The sequence below is a fragment of the Solea senegalensis genome, linkage group LG16, assembly GCF_019176455.1.
Source record: "Solea senegalensis isolate Sse05_10M linkage group LG16, IFAPA_SoseM_1, whole genome shotgun sequence".
In the NCBI taxonomy this organism is placed as follows: domain Eukaryota; kingdom Metazoa; phylum Chordata; class Actinopteri; order Pleuronectiformes; family Soleidae; genus Solea; species Solea senegalensis.
Window position 1 is genome coordinate 15,492,541 of NC_058036.1, and position 21,934 is coordinate 15,514,474.

The 21,934-nt window shown below is 45.0% G+C and overlaps 3 protein-coding genes across 3 annotated transcripts in view; 2 read left to right on the forward strand and 1 right to left on the reverse strand.

The window, feature by feature from the left end:
* The window catches only part of stag1a (stromal antigen 1a), a 31,912-nt gene extending 23,113 nt beyond the window's left edge, over nucleotides 1–8,799 (forward strand). Inside the window, exons 10-32 of the mRNA XM_044047196.1 lie at nucleotides 61–184; nucleotides 285–383; nucleotides 515–594; nucleotides 675–782; nucleotides 908–1,022; nucleotides 1,536–1,653; nucleotides 1,749–1,852; nucleotides 2,145–2,237; nucleotides 2,585–2,878; nucleotides 3,328–3,398; nucleotides 4,161–4,329; nucleotides 5,076–5,168; nucleotides 5,256–5,430; nucleotides 5,525–5,664; nucleotides 5,759–5,860; nucleotides 5,949–6,097; nucleotides 6,188–6,316; nucleotides 6,406–6,608; nucleotides 6,744–6,915; nucleotides 7,000–7,116; nucleotides 7,446–7,560; nucleotides 7,649–7,729; nucleotides 8,162–8,799. Of these exons, the coding sequence (XP_043903131.1) occupies nucleotides 61–184; nucleotides 285–383; nucleotides 515–594; nucleotides 675–782; nucleotides 908–1,022; nucleotides 1,536–1,653; nucleotides 1,749–1,852; nucleotides 2,145–2,237; nucleotides 2,585–2,878; nucleotides 3,328–3,398; nucleotides 4,161–4,329; nucleotides 5,076–5,168; nucleotides 5,256–5,430; nucleotides 5,525–5,664; nucleotides 5,759–5,860; nucleotides 5,949–6,097; nucleotides 6,188–6,316; nucleotides 6,406–6,608; nucleotides 6,744–6,915; nucleotides 7,000–7,116; nucleotides 7,446–7,560; nucleotides 7,649–7,729; nucleotides 8,162–8,185 (2,875 nt within the window). The 3' untranslated portion in view covers nucleotides 8,186–8,799. The remainder of the gene's footprint in view (nucleotides 1–60; nucleotides 185–284; nucleotides 384–514; nucleotides 595–674; nucleotides 783–907; nucleotides 1,023–1,535; nucleotides 1,654–1,748; nucleotides 1,853–2,144; nucleotides 2,238–2,584; nucleotides 2,879–3,327; nucleotides 3,399–4,160; nucleotides 4,330–5,075; nucleotides 5,169–5,255; nucleotides 5,431–5,524; nucleotides 5,665–5,758; nucleotides 5,861–5,948; nucleotides 6,098–6,187; nucleotides 6,317–6,405; nucleotides 6,609–6,743; nucleotides 6,916–6,999; nucleotides 7,117–7,445; nucleotides 7,561–7,648; nucleotides 7,730–8,161) is intronic.
* Nucleotides 8,800–10,160: 1,361 nt separating this feature from the next.
* pccb (propionyl-CoA carboxylase subunit beta) lies at nucleotides 10,161–15,069 on the reverse strand. Its single transcript, XM_044047197.1, has 15 exons — nucleotides 14,788–15,069; nucleotides 13,804–13,923; nucleotides 13,657–13,725; nucleotides 13,490–13,546; nucleotides 13,283–13,396; nucleotides 13,097–13,207; nucleotides 12,885–12,993; nucleotides 12,526–12,646; nucleotides 12,362–12,443; nucleotides 12,157–12,280; nucleotides 11,958–12,065; nucleotides 11,767–11,867; nucleotides 11,082–11,180; nucleotides 10,890–10,989; nucleotides 10,161–10,810 (listed from the first exon to the last, which is right to left on the reverse strand). The coding sequence occupies exons 1-15, from the start codon at nucleotides 15,028–15,030 to the stop codon at nucleotides 10,689–10,691; spliced, it is 1,680 nt and encodes a 559-aa protein (XP_043903132.1). The 5' UTR covers nucleotides 15,031–15,069; the 3' UTR covers nucleotides 10,161–10,688.
* A 723-nt stretch (nucleotides 15,070–15,792) lies between these two features.
* On the forward strand, nucleotides 15,793–21,785 carry msl2a (MSL complex subunit 2a). Its single transcript, XM_044047642.1, has 3 exons — nucleotides 15,793–16,824; nucleotides 17,715–19,126; nucleotides 19,632–21,785. The coding sequence occupies exons 1-3, from the start codon at nucleotides 16,683–16,685 to the stop codon at nucleotides 19,932–19,934; spliced, it is 1,857 nt and encodes a 618-aa protein (XP_043903577.1). The 5' UTR covers nucleotides 15,793–16,682; the 3' UTR covers nucleotides 19,935–21,785.
* The last annotated feature ends 149 nt before the right edge of the window (nucleotides 21,786–21,934 follow it).

Genomic DNA, 21,934 nt, shown 5'->3' on the forward strand with positions numbered 1-21,934 from the left:
ATAACGCTGTTTTCTGCCTGTTCAAAACTAGCGCTGACTGTGATTTCCTTTACTCGACAGGGACGCGATTGCAGAGATCAGAGCCATCTGCATCGAAGAGATCGGCGTGTGGATGAAAATGTACAGCGATGCGTTTCTTAACGACAGTTACCTGAAATATGTGGGTTGGACATTACACGACAGGGTGAGTGCACAGTCGAACAACGTTGTCGGGGGTTGTTTTTTTTCCCCTGCACAAACACATGAAGCCAGGCTTCGATTTAATCGTCTCTCACATTTCCCAGCAAGGAGAGGTGCGTCTCAAGTGCCTGAAGGCTCTGCAGAACCTGTACACAAACCGAGAGCTGTTCCCCAAACTAGAGCTTTTCACCAATCGCTTCAAGGTAATACCCGCGAATAAAGGAGGGAAAATATAACTCAAGATGTGTTTTGAAGAAGGAGAGAAGAGAAAAAAAAAAACACGTCTGGTCGATTTTGTCTTTTCTGATTTCAGAGATTGTGTTTGTTTTGACAGGACCGCATCGTTTCCATGACACTGGACAAGGAGTACGACGTCGCTGTGGAGGCCATCCGGCTGGTTACACTCATCCTTCAGTGAGTCACTTTCCTGCTGTTTCTGCTTAACAAAAACAAAACTTCTTTATTTTTAGCCATTGATAACTCGTCTGTTGCAGGGGCAGTGAAGACGCCTTGTCCAATGAGGACTGTGAGAATGTTTATCACCTGGTCTACTCCGCCCACCGGCCAGTGGCTGTCGCTGCTGGAGAATTCCTGCACAGAAAGTGAGTTGATTGTCATGCATCCACCTGTAGAGTTCAGAGCAGCATGCATATTAAATGTCATTTGACCTCCTTACATGTGGTGTTTGAATGTGATTTCTCAAACTCTCTCCATGTCTCTGTATCAGGTTGTTTAGTCGTCATGACCCACAGGCAGAAGAGGCACTGGCGAAGCGCAGAGGGAGGAGCAGTCCTAATGGAAATCTCATCCGCATGCTGGTGCTCTTCTTTTTGGAGAGTGAGGTAAAAACAGCTTTATTATTTTCATCTGCTGCAGACACATGACATCGGGGATGTCGATAACAATTACAGAGGGGGCTGAAATTAAAAACTGTGTCCAAGTCAAGGGCCAGTTGAGGTCAAATCCCTAAAAGTTCAGAACAAATGATTTTCCATTGTCCATTTCCATCTATCTTGCCTGATTTCCTCCGCTGTATTTCAGTAGGGCAGCACAGTATCTTCGCCATTAATTTGCTATAAAGTTAAGAGAGTGAGCTAAAATACAAATGAGGGACTGAGCCTCCTTATAAAAACCCCCTCCTCTGGTTGTGGCTCCGTGTTTTAAAGTGCACATTTAATTTATTGATTCATTTTACTGGCGAGGTAACTTGATGTTAGTGTGGCACTAATCGGTGAGTCAGTGGGGGGAAAAAGCAGGAAAGACATGACATTATGTTGCGGGCCGAATTCCTCCAAAACACAACAAACTCATGTACTGAATCTTTTGTTTGTGTGTGTGTGTGTGTGTGTGTTTAGCTCCATGAGCACGCAGCCTACCTTGTGGACTCACTGTGGGAAAGCTCTCAGGAGCTGTTAAAAGACTGGGAGTGTATGACTGAGCTTCTGTTGGAGGAGCCAGTGCAGGGCGAAGAGGGTAGGACACTGTCTCTCTCCCTCTCTCTGTGGTCTCATTGAATGGACTTTGTCTTTTACTCCGTCTTACTTACTCCTGTCGTTGTGTTCCCTCAGTGTTGTCGGACAGACAGGAGAGTGCACTGATAGAGCTGATGGTCTGCACCATCCGACAGGCGGCCGAGGCGCACCCACCTGTTGGCAGGGGCACGGGCAAACGGGTAGGTCAACTATATAAGGGAAATCTGGCACAATACTCCTCTGTTGAGGTCTTTTATTGTTGTCTAATGTGTAAATTTGACATTCTGGTTTGAAGTCAACTCCGTATCGCTCCGATTCTGACACAAGTAGCAGCCAATTTTATTTATTCACGGCACAACTGGGTGTATGTGAACTCTGGAATGCATTAAACATATATGGTTTTACCTCGTTCTAGGCTACTCTCTCACCGGTGAGATAGCAAATGTTCTGCATGCACAGATAACCTTACACCGTTTGTGTTTGTTTGTCCAGGTGCTGACAGCGAAGGAGCGGAAGACCCAGATCGATGATAAGAACAAACTGACGGAGCATTTCATCATGGCTCTGCCTATGCTTTTGTCCAAGGTAAGACTTGACCCAAACACTCGAGCATATACTGTAGAGTTCAGGCTCGGGGCCAGAAACGGTCACTGATTGATGATCTCGTGGGTGACTGATCTGTTTGTCGAAATAATCGATGGAGGTGTTACTTTGCATTGTAGCTCCAGAAGTGTTATTGAATATACGCCAGTCAGGACAAGTGTGCCGGCTAAATAATTAAAATGAAATTGACACTTGTATCCAACTGATTAACATGAACAAAGCATCTAGAGCTGATTGATGGGCCTGTCTGCTTCTTAACTCCCTCCGCATATCTGTCCCCGTGCCGTAAATCGTCCTTGTCTCTCTCTCTCTCTGTCTTTGTCCCGCAGTATCAAGCGGACTCGGAGAAAGTAGCGAACCTGCTGCAGATCCCCCAGTTCTTTGACCTGGACGTGTACAGCGCCGGGCGCATGGAGAAGCACCTGGACGCCCTGCTGAAGCAGATCCGTCTGGTGGTGGAGAAGCACATCGAGCCGGACGTGCTGGAGGCGTGCAGCAAGACCTACAGCATCCTCTGCTCGGAAGAGTACACCATCATGAACCGCGTGGACATCGCCCGCTCGCAGCTCATCGACGAGATGACCGACCGGTTTGCGCACTCAGTGGAGGAGCTGCTGCAGGAGGTATGACGGGATGAGGAGGAGGTTAATTATTTTGAAGGAGGCGTGTCCTAGAATATATAAATAAAGGTTTAAATGGTGCCTGTACAACAAAACTTGTTTTCTCTCCTTTGATCATTAGATAATAATGTGATAGTTGTGTGGAAATATGAATTTGTGGAATTAAGGAACTGAAAGATTGTGGTTGTCAGATTAAATGTCTTTGATTTTGTCTCCAGATGAAGTACACAAACATTGTCTATGTTTCAAAATGACTTTATTTCTTCCATGAGTTCTATTTGTTGGGTTGTAGACACATTATTTCTGCCTCCATTTCACCAATGAAGGTTGAACTTTACATAACGTCGTAGCCCACACAGATTCACTAAACTTAAACTTGTGCATGTGTGTTAGTTTGTGGTTGTGGTGATGATGGTCGTTACGCTCTTTAACATGTGTCTTTAACTCCACAGGCCGAGGAGGCAGACGACGACGACATCTACAATGTTTTATCGACTCTCAAAAGACTCACAGCTTTCCACAAGTACGTTACACTTACGTTTTTGAGGGTTTGTTTGTAACTTTGTGTTTAACACTGATTATAAATTGTTTGTTTCTTTTAAAGTGTTAAATTAAATTAAATTAAATTAAATTAAACAAACAAAAAATAATAATAATGCTAATAACAAATTATGGAGAGCAGAGGAACCCAACAGTTCATACAATGATGCATCAGTGGAGAGAAAAAAACTCCCTTTTAACTCCCTTACGGAAGAAATGTCTGACAGAACCGGACTCAAAGATGTGCGGCAATGTGCCAAGACAGGTTGGGGTGTAAGGAAAAATGGGGGACAGGGTAGAGGTTTGGGACAGATTGGGGGGGGGAGAGAAAGGACAAGAGCGAGATGAGGTAGAGACAGAAGAAAATAATAGCCTTTGAAAAACTGGATCTGGATCCTGCAACCTGCAAGATGAGGACACAGAGAGAGAGAGAGAGGAGAAAGGAAGGAAAGACACAAACAAGGACGAGAAAGAACTAGGTTAATAAAGTGCTTTAAAGAGTACTTTAAAACAACCACAGTGAATCAAAGTGATGTGTGGCAACACTCAATAAAAAACTTCCACTTAATAAACTTGATGATTTAAATAATGGACTAGGATCTGTCCATAGGCCTTTCACCCTATGTCAGCTGGGATTGGCACCTGTTTCCACCCCCTGTGACATTCATGCGGAGGATAAAGAGGTAGAAGGTGAGTGAGTGATGATTTAAACTTAATTTGTCTTCCTCTCTCTTTTCCTCATCAGTGCCCACGACCTGACTCGGTGGGATTTATTCGGGAACTGTTACCGGCTGCTGAAGGCGGGCATCGAGCAGGGCTCCATGCCAGAGCAGATAGCCGTCCAGGCCTTGCAGTGCTCCCACTACTCCATCCTGTGGCAGCTGGTGAAGATCACAGAGGGAGCTCCCAGCAAGGTGCTGGATTTCACTCACTGACGAGAGCTTTAACTCCACACACACTCAAATCCCAGGTTTATCTCTGTTTTATGGGCTTGTTGTGAGCACAGCGTTGACCCAGAGGGACAGAGGCTTTGGAAATCCACCTAACCGCCAGACGGGATACTTACCCCCCTGATCTAGGGACTTAAATCTAATCAGTCTCATTTCACTGAAGCTTAAACGTCCGAGAGGACTTAACCTCTATGTCACTTGCTATGAAGTGTTTTCCCGCAGTGCAGCGTTTGAACTCTGATCTTGTTTTTTGACCTACAACAGTTTTCCATCAGTTAGATATATGTGTAAATTGATGTATTCAGTAAAGGCATGGAAGGAATGAGAATACAGATGCCAGTAGCACCCCTGTGCTACTGGCATCATACTGGGGTCCTCCTCCTTTCCAAACTCATTTATTTAATTAGTCACTTAGGACTCTGTTAGGTTATGGATAATTAATATTTGAATGATGCTCAAAAATGGGTGGAGAATAAAAAGCGCCCAAACACAATGAGCAGTTAACAAGTCTCATGTGTCCAGTTGTGCTTCAGTGAAGTCTCGGCTTCTCCCTTTGGGGATCGCCACAGTGGATTGTGTGCCTCCATCTTTCCCCCTCGCCCGTCTCATTTTCTGTTTCACACATTAAGTGTGACCGATGCTGCCGTTTACTATTGATTTATTATTTGTGACATCTGGCTCACGATGTGTGTGCGTGTGTGTTGGTGCAGGACGATCTTCTGGCGCTGAGGAGAGTGGTGAAGTCTTTTTTAGCCGTGTGCCAGCAGTGCCTGTCCAATGTGAACACCCCAGTCAAAGAGCAGGTAACAACCAGAGGGAGATATTTTTTTTGTGTGGTTTGACATTGACTGGACGTAAACATTCACGCGCCGCTCTCGTCTCCTGCTCAGGCTTTCATGCTCCTCTGTGACCTGCTGATGATCTTCAGCCACCAGCTGACGTCTGGTGGCAGAGAAGGCCTCCAGCCGCTCGTCTTCAACCCGGACAGCACTCTGCAGAACGAGCTGCTCAACTTCGTCCTGGACCACGTCTTCATTGACCAGGATGACGAGAGCCAGAGCATGGGTGAGACAGAGAGAGAGAGCGAAAGAAAGAAAGAAAGAGAGGAAAAAACACAGTTTTATTCATTTTTGTTATTTTTCTGTGCACGCGCCTGCAGAGGGAGACGAAGAGGACGAGGCCAACAAGATCGAGGCTCTGCACAAGAGGAGAAACCTGCTCGCAGCATTCTGCAAACTCATCATCTACGACATCGTGGACATGCCTGCCGCTGCCGACATATTCAAACACTACATGAAGGTTTGCGCTCACAAATAATTCCAGTCGCTGTCGGTTTTGTTTGAGAAACATCTTCAGTCGAGATAATAAGATATTTTCTCTGCCTGTGTCCCAGTATTATAATGATTACGGCGACATCATCAAAGAGACGCTGAGTAAAACCCGACAGACGGACAAGATTCTCTGCGCTAAGACACTCATACTCAGTCTGCAGCAGGTAAGTTGCTCACACGCACAGGTTTGTCTCACCACGTTCTTAATGTGCATGAGCGCTCACTGTCCTTGTGTGTGTGTGTGTGTTTCAGCTGTTCAACGAGCTGCTGCAGGATCAGGGTCCCAATCTGGACCGAACATCGTCACACGTGAGCGGCATCAAGGAGCTGGCCCGCCGCTTCGCTCTCACCTTCGGCCTCGATCAGATCAAGACCAGAGAGGCCGTGGCCACGCTGCACAAGTGAGAGCCGCGAGCGGACACTCGTCAGATACACTTAAAACTGTTTAATGTCACTTTAATGATATTAATATTTTTCAATCCATTCATCAGGGACGGTATAGAGTTTGCGTTTAAATACCAGAATCCTCGAGGACCAGAGTTTCCTCCCATCAACCTGGCCTTCCTGGAGGTCCTGAGCGAATTCTCGTCCAAACTGATTCGCCAAGACAAAAAGACGGTGTAAGCACCCGCTGCATTACTCGCATGGGTTGTTAATTATCATTCGCGGTCTTGTAATTCAATTAAAAAAACTCTGGGTGTCCTTTCAGCCACTCGTACCTGGAGAAGTTCATGTCGGAGTCGATGTCGGAGCGTCGGGAGGACGTGTGGCTGCCGCTCATCTCCTACAGGAACAGCCTTCTGACGGGAGGAGACGAGGACCACATGTCCGTCACGTCGGGCTCCAGCAGCAAGACCGGCTCGGTTCGCAGCAAGAAGGGTCGACCGCCGCTACACAAGAAACGCATCGAGGGTAAGTGGAATGGAAATCATTCTTCTTCTTTTTCTGTGGGCGTTTTACTGCACCGTGCGTCCACCGTGTTACATGACTGCCATCTTCTTCTGTGTTGCTGACACTGCACTTTCTCCATGTGTTGTTCACTTCCAGAGGAGAGTAGTAGTGTGGAGGGCTCGTGGCTGTTGCGCAACGACACCTTACAGACACCGGGGGCGCTGCAGACTCCGCAGCTCACCTCGACCGTGCTCAGAGAGAACAGACCGGCAGAACACATGCCAGACCCGGACTCGGAACCCGGATCGGAGAACGACTACGTACACAAGTGAGTTCATTCGCGTCCGACCTTCATCTTTTTCTACTAACACACACACACACACACACAATTTACCATCTTTATGTCCTCAAGTCCTCAGATGCAGATGTCGTGGCTAGGACAGCAGAAGATGGAGGAGGTGAACCGGAAGGACCGGACGAGCATGAGCTACATCAAGTCACGCAGCAATCAGGGCGTCCGGCAGACTGTGTATGGGCTTCCTTTGGTTTTACTAAATAATTACTGGGGTTACAAACAGAATGTAGAATCTGCTTGAAGTATTCATTTAATATACCATTGTCGTTGCCTTGGATGTTATCCTGTGATAGATTACCTAAGCATAACACAACACATCTTGTGTGGGTTTTTTTTAGCATTGCCTTCAACCCTTTTCCACTTGGTCAGTTTTGTACATTTCCAGAAAATAATGAATGTCACCTATCTCTCGTATGTTCTTGAGAGATAGGTGACTGTTCACTTGCAGTCTCGTGTTTTTGCTCACGAGACGAAATAATAAACCTCAGCCCGCTGCTCTCTAGGCGCGGGTTAATGGAGGACGACGCAGAGCCCATCTTCGAGGACGTGATGATGTCATCGCGGGGTCAACTCGAGGACATGAACGAGGAGTTTGAGGATACGATGGTGATCGACCTGGTTAGTGAAAAGGAACAATTATTTTATTTTATAAAAAAGTTAATCTCCTTTTTTAATAACTCTACTACTTCTTTTTTTTTTTTCCTAGCCGCCTTCGAGGAACAGACGTGAAAGAGCGGAATTAAGACCGGACTTTTTTGACTCTGCAGCAATGATTGAGGATGAGTCGGTAAGAATTTAACAATTCCACGTGATAGTGAAAGAGATTAGCTAGTTAATAGCATAATATAATCGTAATCATTTAAGCCTGAAACATTAGAAGGACAGCATATGTTTTACACATGTTGTATAGTTTATGCCACGCTGTAAAGCCGTGGAGAGCAGAGTCTCCTCTCTCAGGATGAAGCACAGCAGAAGCGAGTGCTCAAAGATCAGTAACATAATCTATTGTTCCGTCACTCACAACATCTGGAGCATGTGTGAGGTAGAAGAGGTTCAGCCGACACTGAAAGGTCACACTTTAAAGCCATCTTGTGTTCATTCAGACGTTGTTGTCTTTGGTGCCCTCTAGTGGTGATTTAAAAAACTGCCATTTTATTCCCCCCTTACGGTGAGAGATATTTCCTCTCCCCCTGACGCCCTCTGTTCTCCGTTGTTACAGGGATTCACCATGCCCATGTTCTGATCCAGAAAGAGGCCGGGATCCGAATCCAGAGTAAACAGATGAGGGGTGGGGTTGGACGTCTGATCGCCAGATCTCCTGCCAGCCAAACTCTTCAGAAGAAGAAGAAAACACAATTTGTTGAAGTACTCTTTCTCTTTTCTGTAAGACACGACGGAAGGAACGTTTGCCAAGCGGATCTAATTGACGGATCCCGCAGTGGCTGGATCTCACCTTGGACGCATTAAGCGAGCATCTGCTCTGTTTTATCAGTCGGGCCGGAGGTTGCTCACGTTCTCACTCACCCCCCGCTCGTCCATCTCTTCCTTCTATTCCTCCTCCTCAGCCAGTTGGTTTAGCTCTTATTAGCGGTAGCTCTGAAGGCGCTTTGGGCCGACTCAGCAGCCACTGCCACTGAGCACTTGGCAGTTTTTATGGTTCTCTGTTCAACACATGTACAGTTGTTTGTTTTCCCTCCACGATCGGCGGCACAGAGCGACATCGCACTCTGTACAGTCCCCGCACCCACTTTCTCTTGGTGTCTCGTGTGGATCTGTCTGGTTAAAAATGTCAATTTCGAGCGGATTCTCAATTCTAAATGTTCTGTACCTTTGCTCTTATTATCATCCACTGCCCTTCCCTCTGTTCATCATCTGAGTCCTCGTGCGTGGTGGTGATGTGTGTGTGTGTATACGGTGTGGGTGTTGATGGACACACGCAGGGGTCAGCAGCTACAGTCTGACCCACAGGAAGTGATGTAACCATCTTGTCGTGTGTTGTCAAAGCGAAGCCAGTCCGGTCATTGGGTGGCAAAGCCGCGCCCCTGACCGACCTCAGAGAGAAGCCCCGCCCCCTCTCTCTCACGTTTTTGTTCTGCACACACACACACATGCACACACATTCTGAATAATGGCTTTTTTGAAGTAAAAAAGTTCATAAAAAAAAAAGGATAAACATATTTTGAATTCTGTAGCTTTAGTACTAAAGTTTTAAATCAAGTGTGTTTGTTTTTGTCTGATGTTTGTACAGCTTTTTTCTTCTATATGTATCTCGTTCGTTGCCAAATTGTGGCCTACATATTTACAGCGTATTCCAGCCCCCCGCCCCCCCACCCCCCCACCTGTAACTCATATCTAATGGTTACCGAGCTCAGAGTGTTGCTGTGGGATACCAGCTGTTTAAAGCACTGTAATGGTCTGACCATAATCATTTCACAGTTCAGTCTTACAGCAGATTGTGTTCGGTTTTGTTCAACTCCAATCAAGTTACTTACATTTTTCTTTGTTTTTTTTTTACACCTGCAAACAGTATTGACGTTGAAGATTGGTTGTCGTTATTGTTCATATCCAGTGCAGTGATGGATCTTTTGTGTCTGACAGGTTAGTTTGAATGTGTTTTGAATGTGCCCCGCCATATTTCCACTCACCGTTGGTTGATCCGTTCATTTACTTCTCCTCGCCGACTGGCTCGTCAGTCGTCCCCGAGTGTCGGAGACAATTGGATCTTTTCTGCAGTGCAGTTGACATCGGTTGCCCCTAAAGTGCTCTAAACCCAGTTTTGTTTTTGTTTTTTTCGTTTAACCTAAATCCTTTTTATTAATAAAATAAAATCTGTATTCAATTTATGGACCAGCGTTTGTGTAGAACTTTAAACATTTGCATCTTTGTTGCATCTACGCTTTCATAACGGGATCTTTCGAAGCGTCAGCTTGCGTCATTTGACGTTGCATAACCTGTGGCTATAGTTTAAGCCTATCATTACACTGCAAGCTGAACGGAGCTACATTTCTCATCGTTTCATTGCCAATTTGTCTTATGCTTTTCATTTTATGCACAACTTGATTTTCTCACAGATTTATAAATTATGGCCTTGGCTGCCCAATGCCAACACATTGGGCCAAAACAAAAACAGCTGTCCACATTATCCAAACACTTTATATTAACTCTTCACTGTAAAAGCACAACATGTGCTTCTGCTTCAGGAGTAAATAAAGCTCATGTTTATGGTTTCATGATTTATTTTACAGATGGAAGAACAGAGAGAAGGGAAGGCACAGTTCCTGCTTGTGGTGAGAATGACATTTTCTTGACCTAGAAAAGGTTCAAACACTACGATGTATATTAGCAATACAGTTTGTAATCTGCCCTTTCACACACAGCCTTGTCCTCAATATGATAATCATACTAACAACTGTGACCAATATGGCCACAACTGACATCAATCTTTAAAAATGTGCGATTATTCCATTCAGATGAGATGTGATCAGTTTAACTGTTAATGTCTTGCATAATACGTATAAAAACAGGAGACGCACTCTGATTTGTTCACACAGTACAGTAACACTACTGAGTATAGACAAAATCAGGATGTGTTGCCTACATGTGCTGCTTGTAGTGGAGTGATAACTTCCATTTTTTTTAAATCCACAGCAGACAAAAATATGACGTGTGTTTCTGTTCGGCTGGCTGCCAAAGTCACCGTCACAGAGTATCGTGAATCCCGCAGCGAGGAACTCTTGTGTGTGTTTTCACAGAGGAATGTTGGCGTGTTTCTTCCATGGGTTGACTTGCTTCTTGCTGGCGAGCACCTCCAGATCTCTGCAGATCTTCTTGCGAGTGGTCGAAGGCTCAATGATGTCATCGACAAAACCTAAAAAAACAAGCGTATTTATGGTCAGAGGGACAGAGTATAACGGTTATGTTATGGAGAACGATCAGAGGAAATGTACCTCGAACAGCAGCTGGGAAGGGGTTAGCAAACTTTTCCACGTATTCAGCCTCTGCCTCCGCCTGGTTCTCCTTCCCTCTGAAGATGATCTGAACAGCACCCTGAGAAAAACATGAGAGGAAGAGTGTTCACACACAAGCTGTCAAAGCAATCACAAGGGAGAGAAGAAACAAACTGATGAGTGTGTTTGTACCTTGGCACCCATAACAGCAACCTCTGCTGAGGGCCAGGCGTAGTTCACGTCTCCTCTCAGGTGTTTGGAGCTCATCACGTCATAGGCTCCTCCATAAGCCTGAGATACACAAACACAAGAGCAGTTACATTATCCGTATTTACAACACAATTTCTCTCACAGAATGTAAACACTCTTCCAAATCAACGTCTAAAAGTAGAAGAATTTAATGGCATGTGAGAGTTTTTACATTTCGGTAGGATTTATCGTTTTTGTCAGTTTGGGGCAGTGGACCTGTTTTCGTTTAACCACTGTTTTGTTTCCACCAACAGGTACATTTCATTTCAGTGCTGCGTTTGTCATAAGTTATCACAGTAATGTTTCGTAACTTCACAGTTTTTTGCATCATATTTTTGATCAACATAGTGGAAAAACACCCAAAGGGTAAAGCTTATCCCACTGAAGTCTGTTTACTTTTTGGCAGTGAATCATCACCTCCAGGCAAACATTTCTATTTGTGTTTCTATTTTTAAAGATAATGACAGTGCTTGTTGTCTTTCATTTTGGTCAGCTACACTGTGTCATGTTGGTTTAATCCCCCCTGGTAACAAAGCTGACTCCGTTTTCCACCGCAAACCATTCTGTGGTGAGCTGAACTGCACGTACGGCGCTCGGAGAACACATCTTTTATTCATCTGTATTTTACCTTTCTGGTGATGATGGTGATTTTTGGGACGGTGGCCTCGGCAAAAGCGAACAGCAGTTTAGCTCCGTGTCTGATGATTCCTCCGTACTCCTGAGCCGTACCTGGTTTTTAAACAAGCATCGGTCTTGTCAGGTGTCACAGTGGCGCGTTTCGGGTCAAAGCTGATGTTTATCAATTCAAACCAACAATACCTGGCAGGAAGCCTGGTACATCCACAAAGGTGATGATGGGAATGTTGAAAGCATCACAGAAGCGTACGAAGCGAGCTCCCTTCACGGAGGAGTTGATGTCCAAACAACCTGGTGAATTGATTGTGCAACATTTAAATACATCCCTCACGTGACTTACAAAAATCAACGGCTCTTAATTTTGACCTTTTTTTAAACTCACCGGAAGCAACTTTAGGCTGATTTCCCACGATGCCCACTGTGCGTCCATTCATGCGTGCAAAACCCACCACAATGTTCTTGGCATAGTTGGGCATGATCTCAAAGAAATCTCTCTCGTCCACTATCTGATCAGAAATGAAATTCACCAAATAAACAGAAATGACAAGAGTTGATATCTGTGCAAGTGTGTGTGTGTGTGTACATACTGTATGAATGATGTCCAGCATGTCATAGGCTCTGGTTGACTCAAACGGGACAATGGTGTCCAAAGCAGGTACTAGACGATCACTGGGGGGGTGGAAAAAAAGCAATGAGACAGGAGTTGTAAATAAAACAGGTTTTTCTCCTCAAGGTGAAGGTGACCGGTTACCTGGGGTCGTGACACTCCCTGATGGGGGCGTTGTCCTGGTTGCTGAGTGGCAGGAAGTTGAAGAACTCCCGCAGACTGAGAAGGGCTTCGACGTCATTCTCAAATGCGCGGTGAGCCACACCTGACAGAAAGACATTCAAATGCTGTCGTTTCAGTAGAATCTAATTCAACATTAACCGACATTGGGTTTTTTTTTTTTAGATGTGAAGCTATTTAAGAAATCAAGACTCTTCCACAAAGCAATACAAGAATATTTTAGATAAAAGCTGTTAAAAAGGCCTGTCCAGGGTCAGCTGGACCCTCATGTGGAGGGTAAAGCAGTAGATGACGGATAGAAAAGTGTTTAAATGCAAACTAACCAGATACAGACGTATGCGTTTTGGCTCCACCGAGCTCCTCCTGAGTCACGTCTTCGTTGGTCACAGACTTCACAACATCAGGTCCTGTGATGAACAGGTATGACGTGTCCTGTATGCACACACGTGAGAAAGTGGCATGTTTTAAATACTGAATAATGACATTTTTGTTGTGATTTTAGTGCGCCGGCTGAATTCGTGCAGCGCCTTCATACCTTCACCATGAAGGTGAAATCTGTGAGAGCAGGGGAGTAGACGGCGCCTCCTGCACACGGACCCATGATGAGGGAGATCTGAGGGACAACTCCAGAAGCCAACACATTCCTCTGAAATGAGAAATCATTGCATTTTCTACACTGTCAAGAGAGCAATGTGCAAAGACCCCACGACAGTTTCCACACCAGGAATATATCTGCATATCCAGCCAGAGACTCCACTCCTTCCTGGATCCGAGCTCCTCCGGAGTCGTTCAGTCCAATGACCGGGGCTCCGACTGTCATGGCCTGGTCCATGATCTGAGCACAGAGCCAGGGATTAAGGTTAGAGTGAGACACTGTCAAAATACAAGTACAGGAACAGCCACGATATTCTCTCAGAGCACAACCGACCTTGCAGATCTTCTGGGCGTGAGCTCCAGACAAACTGCCACCAAACACCGTAAAGTCCTGAGAGAAAGGAGGAGGATTTGACGTGTTGTGTAACAGACCTGCTCTGCAATTTAAGTAAAATTTTGAATTTTCTATTACAATATAAATATGTTTGATGTATATTCTACCTGACTGAATACATAGACCAGTCGACCATTGATCCTGCCTCGACCTGTTACGACGCTGTCACCTGGGAACTACAACAGACAAAAAAAGAGAGTCAAAGTTGACACTGAGATTTGAGAAACCAAAGCTGACTTGTTCTAAGCCGTTACCTTGTTTCTGTCCTGCTCCATTGCAAAGTCAGCGCAGCGATGCTCCACGAACATGTCCGTTTCCACAAAGGACTCCGGATCCAGCAGCAGCTCCACTCGCTCCCTGGCTGTCAGCTTACCCTGCATCACAGGGTACACACAGACAGTGGTGTGATGAGAGTGTTGCACTCATGCAACTCATTCTCTCCTAATTCCCAGTTCAAATCTTCTTACTCTGATACAAGTGAAGAAACTTGATACTGTAGCTGTAGTTCCTGCACTACAACTGAATAAAGTCAGAATTGTTCATCATAACAACATGGTAGTTTGTATCAAAGCATCCCCAGCAGTACAATGTTCTATCCTCATCTGTCAGATTTATTACCTCCACTTTGTGTAGCATCTGTGTGTCTGTTGTGAGCAACATAAACTGTGATGACATTTTATGAGGCTATACTGTAGATTATGTCACAGGGAAACATATCAGAATATGGTGGTGGTGACCCAGACACAGATCTGGAATTGGGGATTTTTAAAAAAAAAAAAAACATCTGTTAACCAAAGCGAGATGTTTAACTATATAGATTACACATTTATAAGTACAATAACACAGGTAAGTTAAGTACTTCACTATGCTCTTCTCCTCTGAATTGATGTTGACTCTCAGGTTGTAAACAGGTTATGTACTCTAAGTTAAGTTAAATGTCAAAGTGCATGTCTGTAGGTTTATTAATATTACATAACCGTTTCTTCTACAGTATATTCTGTGCCTTGAAATCCACATGTCAAGTTGTCTTGACTGAAATATTAGTAATATCCAGACGCCATTTTTCATACAAATATGTAATCTGAGGCTATGACGTTTCACTGATGCAGCCCTCGAGCCAGGCATTTCACCAACCAACTATTAGAGCCGACTGTGTAATGAAAGAAAAGCATAATCTCACTCGTACGTGAATGCATAAAAAAAAGAAACAAACAAAGACAGTGTTGTGTTATTTTTACCTTTTTGTGTTGAGCATCTATTCTGTTCTGACCTCCACCGACTAGCGCCGCCTTCCGTTTAATGTCAATTCTCTCATTAACGGACAGGTGGCTGACCGAGTACCAGCGTCTGTCCCGGCGCATGTCCGTCTGCGGCACCGAAGCGACGAACGCGCCATGTTTCACTTGCGCCAAACTCCTAAAAGACGTCCGCAACCCGTTTATGAGTCCGCAACTGCTGCGAGCTACACTGAAGGCCGCCATCTTTGCTGTGCCTGTTCTCTGACGACAGCGACCGACGAAAGAAAGGCAGGCCTTTGAACCAATAATGACAAAGGGTGTGAGCTCTCTCAGCCAATCAGAGAAAAGTATTTAGGAACTATGGTTGATGGGCGGGACTTGGGAGGGATCGGATTTTCTTTCTTGAAGTTCACTCATGAGCTCCAAAAAGTCAATATTTGAAAATGTTTTGCCCTGAAATAAGCCTGTCAGGCAAGTCCTTCCTCTCAGCCTGAGGCTTCAGCCCACCAACGTGTGTTATCTTCTATCGACATTTGTCTAATTTAGTGAAGGTCAAGCGCAGGGTAAAATTACCAATACAAAATAAGCATTAGTTGGTTTGTCCAACAAGGTTAACGTAAATTTTATACGGTAGTCAAAAGAACAATGATTCCATGTATGCTGAGTAGAAGTAGCAGAACAAGTAATACTCAAGTGAAATAACGTTAGCCAACATCATATTTGTACAACAACACTGGGATTTCCATGGATTGAATTCGTTACAATGGCCCTGTAAGGATGAATGAATGAAGAAATAAATAAAGAATATGCCTATTACATAATACAGACATAATGACGTTTTCCCGTGGTGAATGTTCTCCTTTTTAATATAGATAAACAATTTATACAAGTATATTGCAGATAATAGTGATAAACTGCTAATTATTTTTAATTCATGTTTGTGTTTGAGGGACGGAAACGCTACGTTCACTACAGTAACCAGGGTAACTAGGGGAAGTCTCGCGTGATCATCATGACTGTCGAGAGGGGCTGTGCTAGGAAAAGTGGAAAATCGAGTGCTTGCTGCGTTTGTTAAACGGCCAGTTAGTTATGTTTCGCTCGTTGCTCTCCAAATATTATAGCCAAACGTATCAAAATCGAATCTCAATTCACAGCTTGTGCTTCCCTCCTATGCGTGAGCTATAAGGCGGTCCGCTGGAGGGTTAGTGATACGGTTGGGTTTTTTTCCACTGGCTAATTTGGCTAGCCATGCTAACGCTAGCTGTTTAGCTTTGTTTACATCAAGTGCGCGCCTGTGCTCGGTTAGCTAATTGCTAACCAAACACATTTGCGGTCGTAGCAGCAGCTCGTTGTTCAGTTCTACGTCGACGAGGATGCATCGCTGCATTGAAAACCGGCTCTATGGCCAGCATTGACCACCCCGTGCTCTGTGTAACGTCCGGGTGCTGTCGCAAGCTAAGGCTAACTACATAAAATGCTAACCTCACTATCGTGGTTGTGTGGTCGTTTCATCCGCGGTTAGTCCTCGGCAGCATTTGGGAATAATGTGAGTAGTTGAAACACGGGGCAGAATATCAGATACTTTATTTGTGGTTGGACAGGTCTCGTTGGTGAATAGTACAGCCCGCTGACCGGTGATGCTACCTTCAGCTAGCCACTTGCCAAGCTAACGTTGTGCGCCTTTCTTGTTCGCTGTCTGTTATTGTGCTTCACGTTGAGTCGTATGTCTAAAATGACACACTGGAGTTACTGAATGTTGCACCGCTAGACCATATCTTTGTTTTTGTTTTTTTACACCCTGAGACTTAACTTGATCCTTAGCTCTTTTATAGCCAGTGGCTGGATATTTTTTTTTTACCAGACCGTGTTTCCTTGAGGCTGCGGAGTGCACCGCTATGAACCCGGTCAATGCAACGACTCTGTACGTGTCCGCCAGCCGGGCCGTGCTGCAGTGTGACCCGCGGCAGCCTCGCTCCTTCACAGACATGTACACACTACTGCCCTTCTTCCGACAGTCCCTCGCATGCCTCGTCTGTGGTAAGCATTTGAATAATAATAGTGCGTAATAGCAACACGTCTCACCTGCTCTTATTTTGTTTTATGATGCATTATTTCAAAAATGGTCACTAATTTACTCCTGACGCTAATAAGATCGACTCTATTAAACTAAATTAATACTTTATAATCCTACTATTCACATTAACTGGGGTGTCCGTGGGCGCTCGTGTGCCCGCAGCAGTTGACACGATTTGTCGTGCTGCTCACCTCCGTGGTCTCCATAGCAACCGAGGCAGAGCCCCAATCATCTGTCCTCTTGTCAAGACAGATGACTCCTCTGTTGTTGTGCCTGCTGCAGAGCCATGTGTTTCCTATTCAGGCTTTATTTACTCACCCCACTAAGCTCATGGAATATCAACATTGGCAGAGCTTGCATTTAGAGATGTGCAGTGTTTGCAAAGTCGTGAATGACTCGATTTCTGACCTGATTCCCATGTAATAATAATTTGGCATTGCAATATTTACCCATAACTATAGGTTGGATGGTGCAAATGGGGCAGCAATTTTTGATTATTTTCATTATTGATTAATCTGATGATCAATCAATTTATTATTTTTGTTCCCCAAAATGGGGGAAATGTCAAGTGTTTCGCTATCCTTTGAATGATGAAATTCACAAATGTTTTAATCAACAAAATCAACTATCCAGCAGGCTAATGTATTATTATAAATAGTAGGCGATTCATTCAGGAATGGATCATTAATCTATTAATGATTGCAGTTTTATATGCAAGTAGTACAAATCAGTATTACGTTAGCATTAGTTTAAGCAGGTGGGAGCCTTCTATGTTTCAGTACAAGTGGGACTTGTAAATTAAGGAAATTAAATGTCTGTCTGTACACATTAACAGCTAAATTTTTTGTCATAGGTAAACTGCTTCAGGATCCAATTTCCCCTACACATCAAGAGTGTCAGCATTATGTCTGCTTGGGCTGCAAAGGTCAACAGATGCAGGTCAGGCCATCATGCAGCCGCTGCAAGGACTATTCCTGCTTCCAGGAGAACAAACAGCTCTCCTTGCTAGTTCAGTGCTACAGGAAGCTGTGCCTCTATGTAACTCATTCGCCATTGCTGCCATTGGTCAGCAGCCACACAGAAGGATCTCCAGAAGTGATGGCTTTGCTCGAGGAAGTGCTCATGTCACACGAAGAGGAAATAGATACAGAGGACCCAATTCTAGCACAGACAGATCTGACTCCCTCGGCGCCTGAGTCACTCACCCCCACAGAGGCACCACCTGTTCCTGCAGAACTTTCAGCTGTACCACAGAGCTCTTCCTCTGACCCTCCCTGTTCCAATGGACCACAGGAATGCAATGGGGAGGTGTTTGAGGATCTAGATCCCTCTTCGCCTGAGCTGGAAGTATGTGAGCTGGTCGAGGAACAGCCACAGACAGGTCTGTCTGTTTCCAGTACTGATTGTGGTGGTCTGGAACTGAGTCTGACCACTGGAACTTTAGCCCCTACTCCAGGCACTATGTGCTCACTCAGGGATGGGGAATCAGGCAGCAGGGAGCTGGAGGAGGGGGAGGTGTTGCTCCTCAGTGTGGAGGAGGTGTTACAGACTTTGGATCCACTACAGCCCAGTCGAGATTCTTCGCACACATATCCAGACAGGATGCACGCTCACACACACATAGCCACGGACAGAGCACATGCTCAAATGTACATACAGCTGGATGCAGCTCATAACTACACACAGATTCAAACAGAGAGGACTAACATTGTGACAAGCCATGGTGCTCATATACACACGTCCTCTTTCGATCCTCCCCCGATGTCCATGCCCTCGCCTGTCCGCCTTAACCGCAAACGATCACATTCAGAGAGTGACAGAGAAAAGGTGAATCCTCTCCCTATCACCTCCATCCTACAGGGCTCATCCTCACATTTACACACTCCAAACCCTTCTCATGCACCCCACACACAACCACCCACACCCTCATTAACAGTACCAGCGCACACCTACTCATCCCTTCCCAATGGTGGGCCTCCAAAGCCCAGCCGCCCGACACCCAACCACAGTAAAAGTTCCAGGAAGCATGTCGATCCGGGCCCTAAGAAGCTGCACGTCAAGGCCCGCAGCGGTGGTGGCTCCAAGACCAAGGACCGGAGCAAAGAGCAACGGTTGATGTCAGGCTGCCTGGTGTCTCCAGCACCTGTCAGACCTCCATACAAGAAGCCGGTGGAAAAGAAGGGTTGCAAGTGTGGCAGGGCAACACAGAATCCCTCGGTGCTTACCTGTAGGGGGCAACGCTGTCCCTGCTACTCAAACCGCAAGGTGCAGAATCTGTTGTTATTGTATGAATGAAGTTGTTTTTTTTTTAGATTTCTATTTAATCAGCACTTAATGAATTTCATGCCAGATGTTGGTTATAATAGAAAAGAATTTTAATTTGGCAGTGGTAGAAATTTTTTTATGGACCTGTAAGGATATTAATTGCCAACATAGAATGTATTGATGTTTCATGCAGACTGTCCAGTCTTTACACTTTGTGCATTGCCATACTAAGTTTGATCACTTTCAATTGGCTACTTTATAAAATGCTATATCTTGAGCATGTGATTAATGTATTCTAAAGACTGAGCTTTGGCAGATTAAGAAGAGACTAACCATTGTCTCAATTTTTTTATTTTTTTTTTGTTAATCAGTTAGAGAAGAAAGTACATCTAAAGTAGTTATTAAGTAACTTTTGTTGTGTTCAGAAATGAATTAGCAGCTTTCTTGTGACACTGGTTTCATGCAAATGGATTCATTCCCTTATCTTATTGTCTGTCTGTCTTAGGCATGCTTGGATTGTATCTGTCGAGGTTGCCAGAACTCTTACATGGCCAATGGCGAGAAGAAGCTCGAGGCCTTCGCCGTGCCGGAGAAAGCCTTGGAACAGACGCGGCTCACGCTCGGCATCAACCTCACCAGCATCACGGCGGCTGCTGCTCTCCGCAACCCGGCAACCACCAGCATTCGTGCAAACACCCTCCTCAACGTCGCCACAGCAACGGGAACCCCCGTGACCACCGCCTTCCTGTCCCAGAGTCCCCCACAAGAGCCCAATTACGAGGACAGCCTGGAGCTGCTGATTGGATGAGAGGCTGGGACTCCAAAAAACAAACAAACAAACAAACAAACACACAGCTCGGTGCTGATTGAATGTGACAGCTGTTCATTGCGTCTGTCAGACAACCTGTACCTTCCACCCCCCACCGGGGAGGAAGTCTAAGGCAGCTATAGGTCTGTCCTGTCCTGTAACCTGCTCTTCTTCTGTGTTGGAAAATGCTGAGTACTAAGACTAGCATGGGTGTGCCAAAGCCTCCTGTATTGTGCCTGTGTGCCCGTGTGTATTGTTGCCTGTCTGTAGTTTAAACACTTATACTCGGTTACACAGCTGTTTTGTACTTCAGAGGTGCTTTTTGTTTATATATCACATACATACTGTAAGAGGCAATAGGAACCCATACCAGGTCTTGTGTTTTCTGTATGTGTGCGTGCATGTCTGTCTGAGTGAGTGAGTGTGTGTGCGCATATTGACAACAATACTCTCCGTCATCATATCTCGGTTACTTGACACAGCATTTTCCATGTTTCCGTATTAGTCCCATGTATGTTTAAGAAGTGCGTCCGTTGGTATCAGGACAGCCCTTATTAACCCTCGACCATGTATGTGTTCTCACCTTAATTGTGAACGACTCTTGTGACTATTGTGAACCGTTCACATAAGACTTGTATGCCTTCTCTATCTCATTTACAATCCAAGTACTGTTGGCTGTTGATGATTTTTGTCTTAACGGACTTGACTGATGCGGGCATTGTACAGGCAGCAGGACGATGTCCGAGCACTTGGCTGACTCCGCGGTTCCCCTCTGTATGTCATTTAAGCTGTTTTCAGACATGAACTCCACAAAATGTCCGGGAAACTGGGGCTGGACATTTTCTGGAGTTTGCGGGGGGGGTTGGGGGGAGTTACATGTGAAGAACGCAGCAGGAGATTCGTAACCGCACGAGGCGAGACGTTTCTCGGGTCGACCGTGCAGAATTTAAATGAATGTCCTGCTGTGTTTTCACGTGGCCTCACTTTTTTCAGAAAATGAACAGGGGGTGCAAGTAGCGGGAAAAAATGTCCAGAGCGACATTTGCGTTGCCACGAGCGACCCCCCTCCGGACGGTTTCAGGGAAATGTCTGAAAGCACCTTATGTGTATGTGTGTATGTGACGTGCATGTATATGTACTCCTGCTGATGTTTGATGTAATGTCAGCGGGCGGGCGAGTGATAAAACTGCGAGCACTTAAGTCTAAGTGATCGGCAAGAATGACAACTGAAACCTTTCGTGGTTACCATAGCAATAGGAACACCAACCAGGAGCCTCCCAGCTCTCGTGCACACACACACACACACACACACACACGCACACAGTTGTTTACCATTATTAGACTATAACTAGAACAATTGAAACTGTTATCTTTTGATTATGGGATTGTACACAACTGTGTGGTTAGATAAACTAAAGCCATAGGTTGTCATTAACGAGACGAGAAACCCTCTGCATTTACATCATCGTGCCCTGACTGATTAGAGCCTGTTTTTGATACCAAGTGTTAGAGATTTGGTAGCACTCTCTTTTGTTTCTGTGTGCGTGTTTTGGTTCAAGCACCTTGAGTCCCTCCTATAACCCACGAGGCCGTGTGTGTCGTCCGTGTTTGTGTTTACCGTCTCAGCTGTTCCTACCACATGTTTTTCACTTCAGTCATGGTGACCAAAAAGACTGAAGGAGGAGAGAGAGAGAGAGAGAGAGAGAGAGAGGACTCAGGCAGACCAAACAAACGCCTAGGTTCTCTGCTCACAGTACAGGAAGTAGCAGGTGGATTACAGTATGATCTATCTTCCTACCTTTGACTGTGTTTGTGTGTGTGTATATGTTTCAAAATGTGTTTCTTTTGGGCATTACTTGAACACTGATTAGTTTTTTGTTTTGTTTTGTTTTTTTAACGTAAAAACTCTTATTTGAGGAGTGACTCTTATTATTACTGAAACATTCACTGCCATAATATGGAAACATGTAATACAACATGGATTAAATGATAGTTTTTTA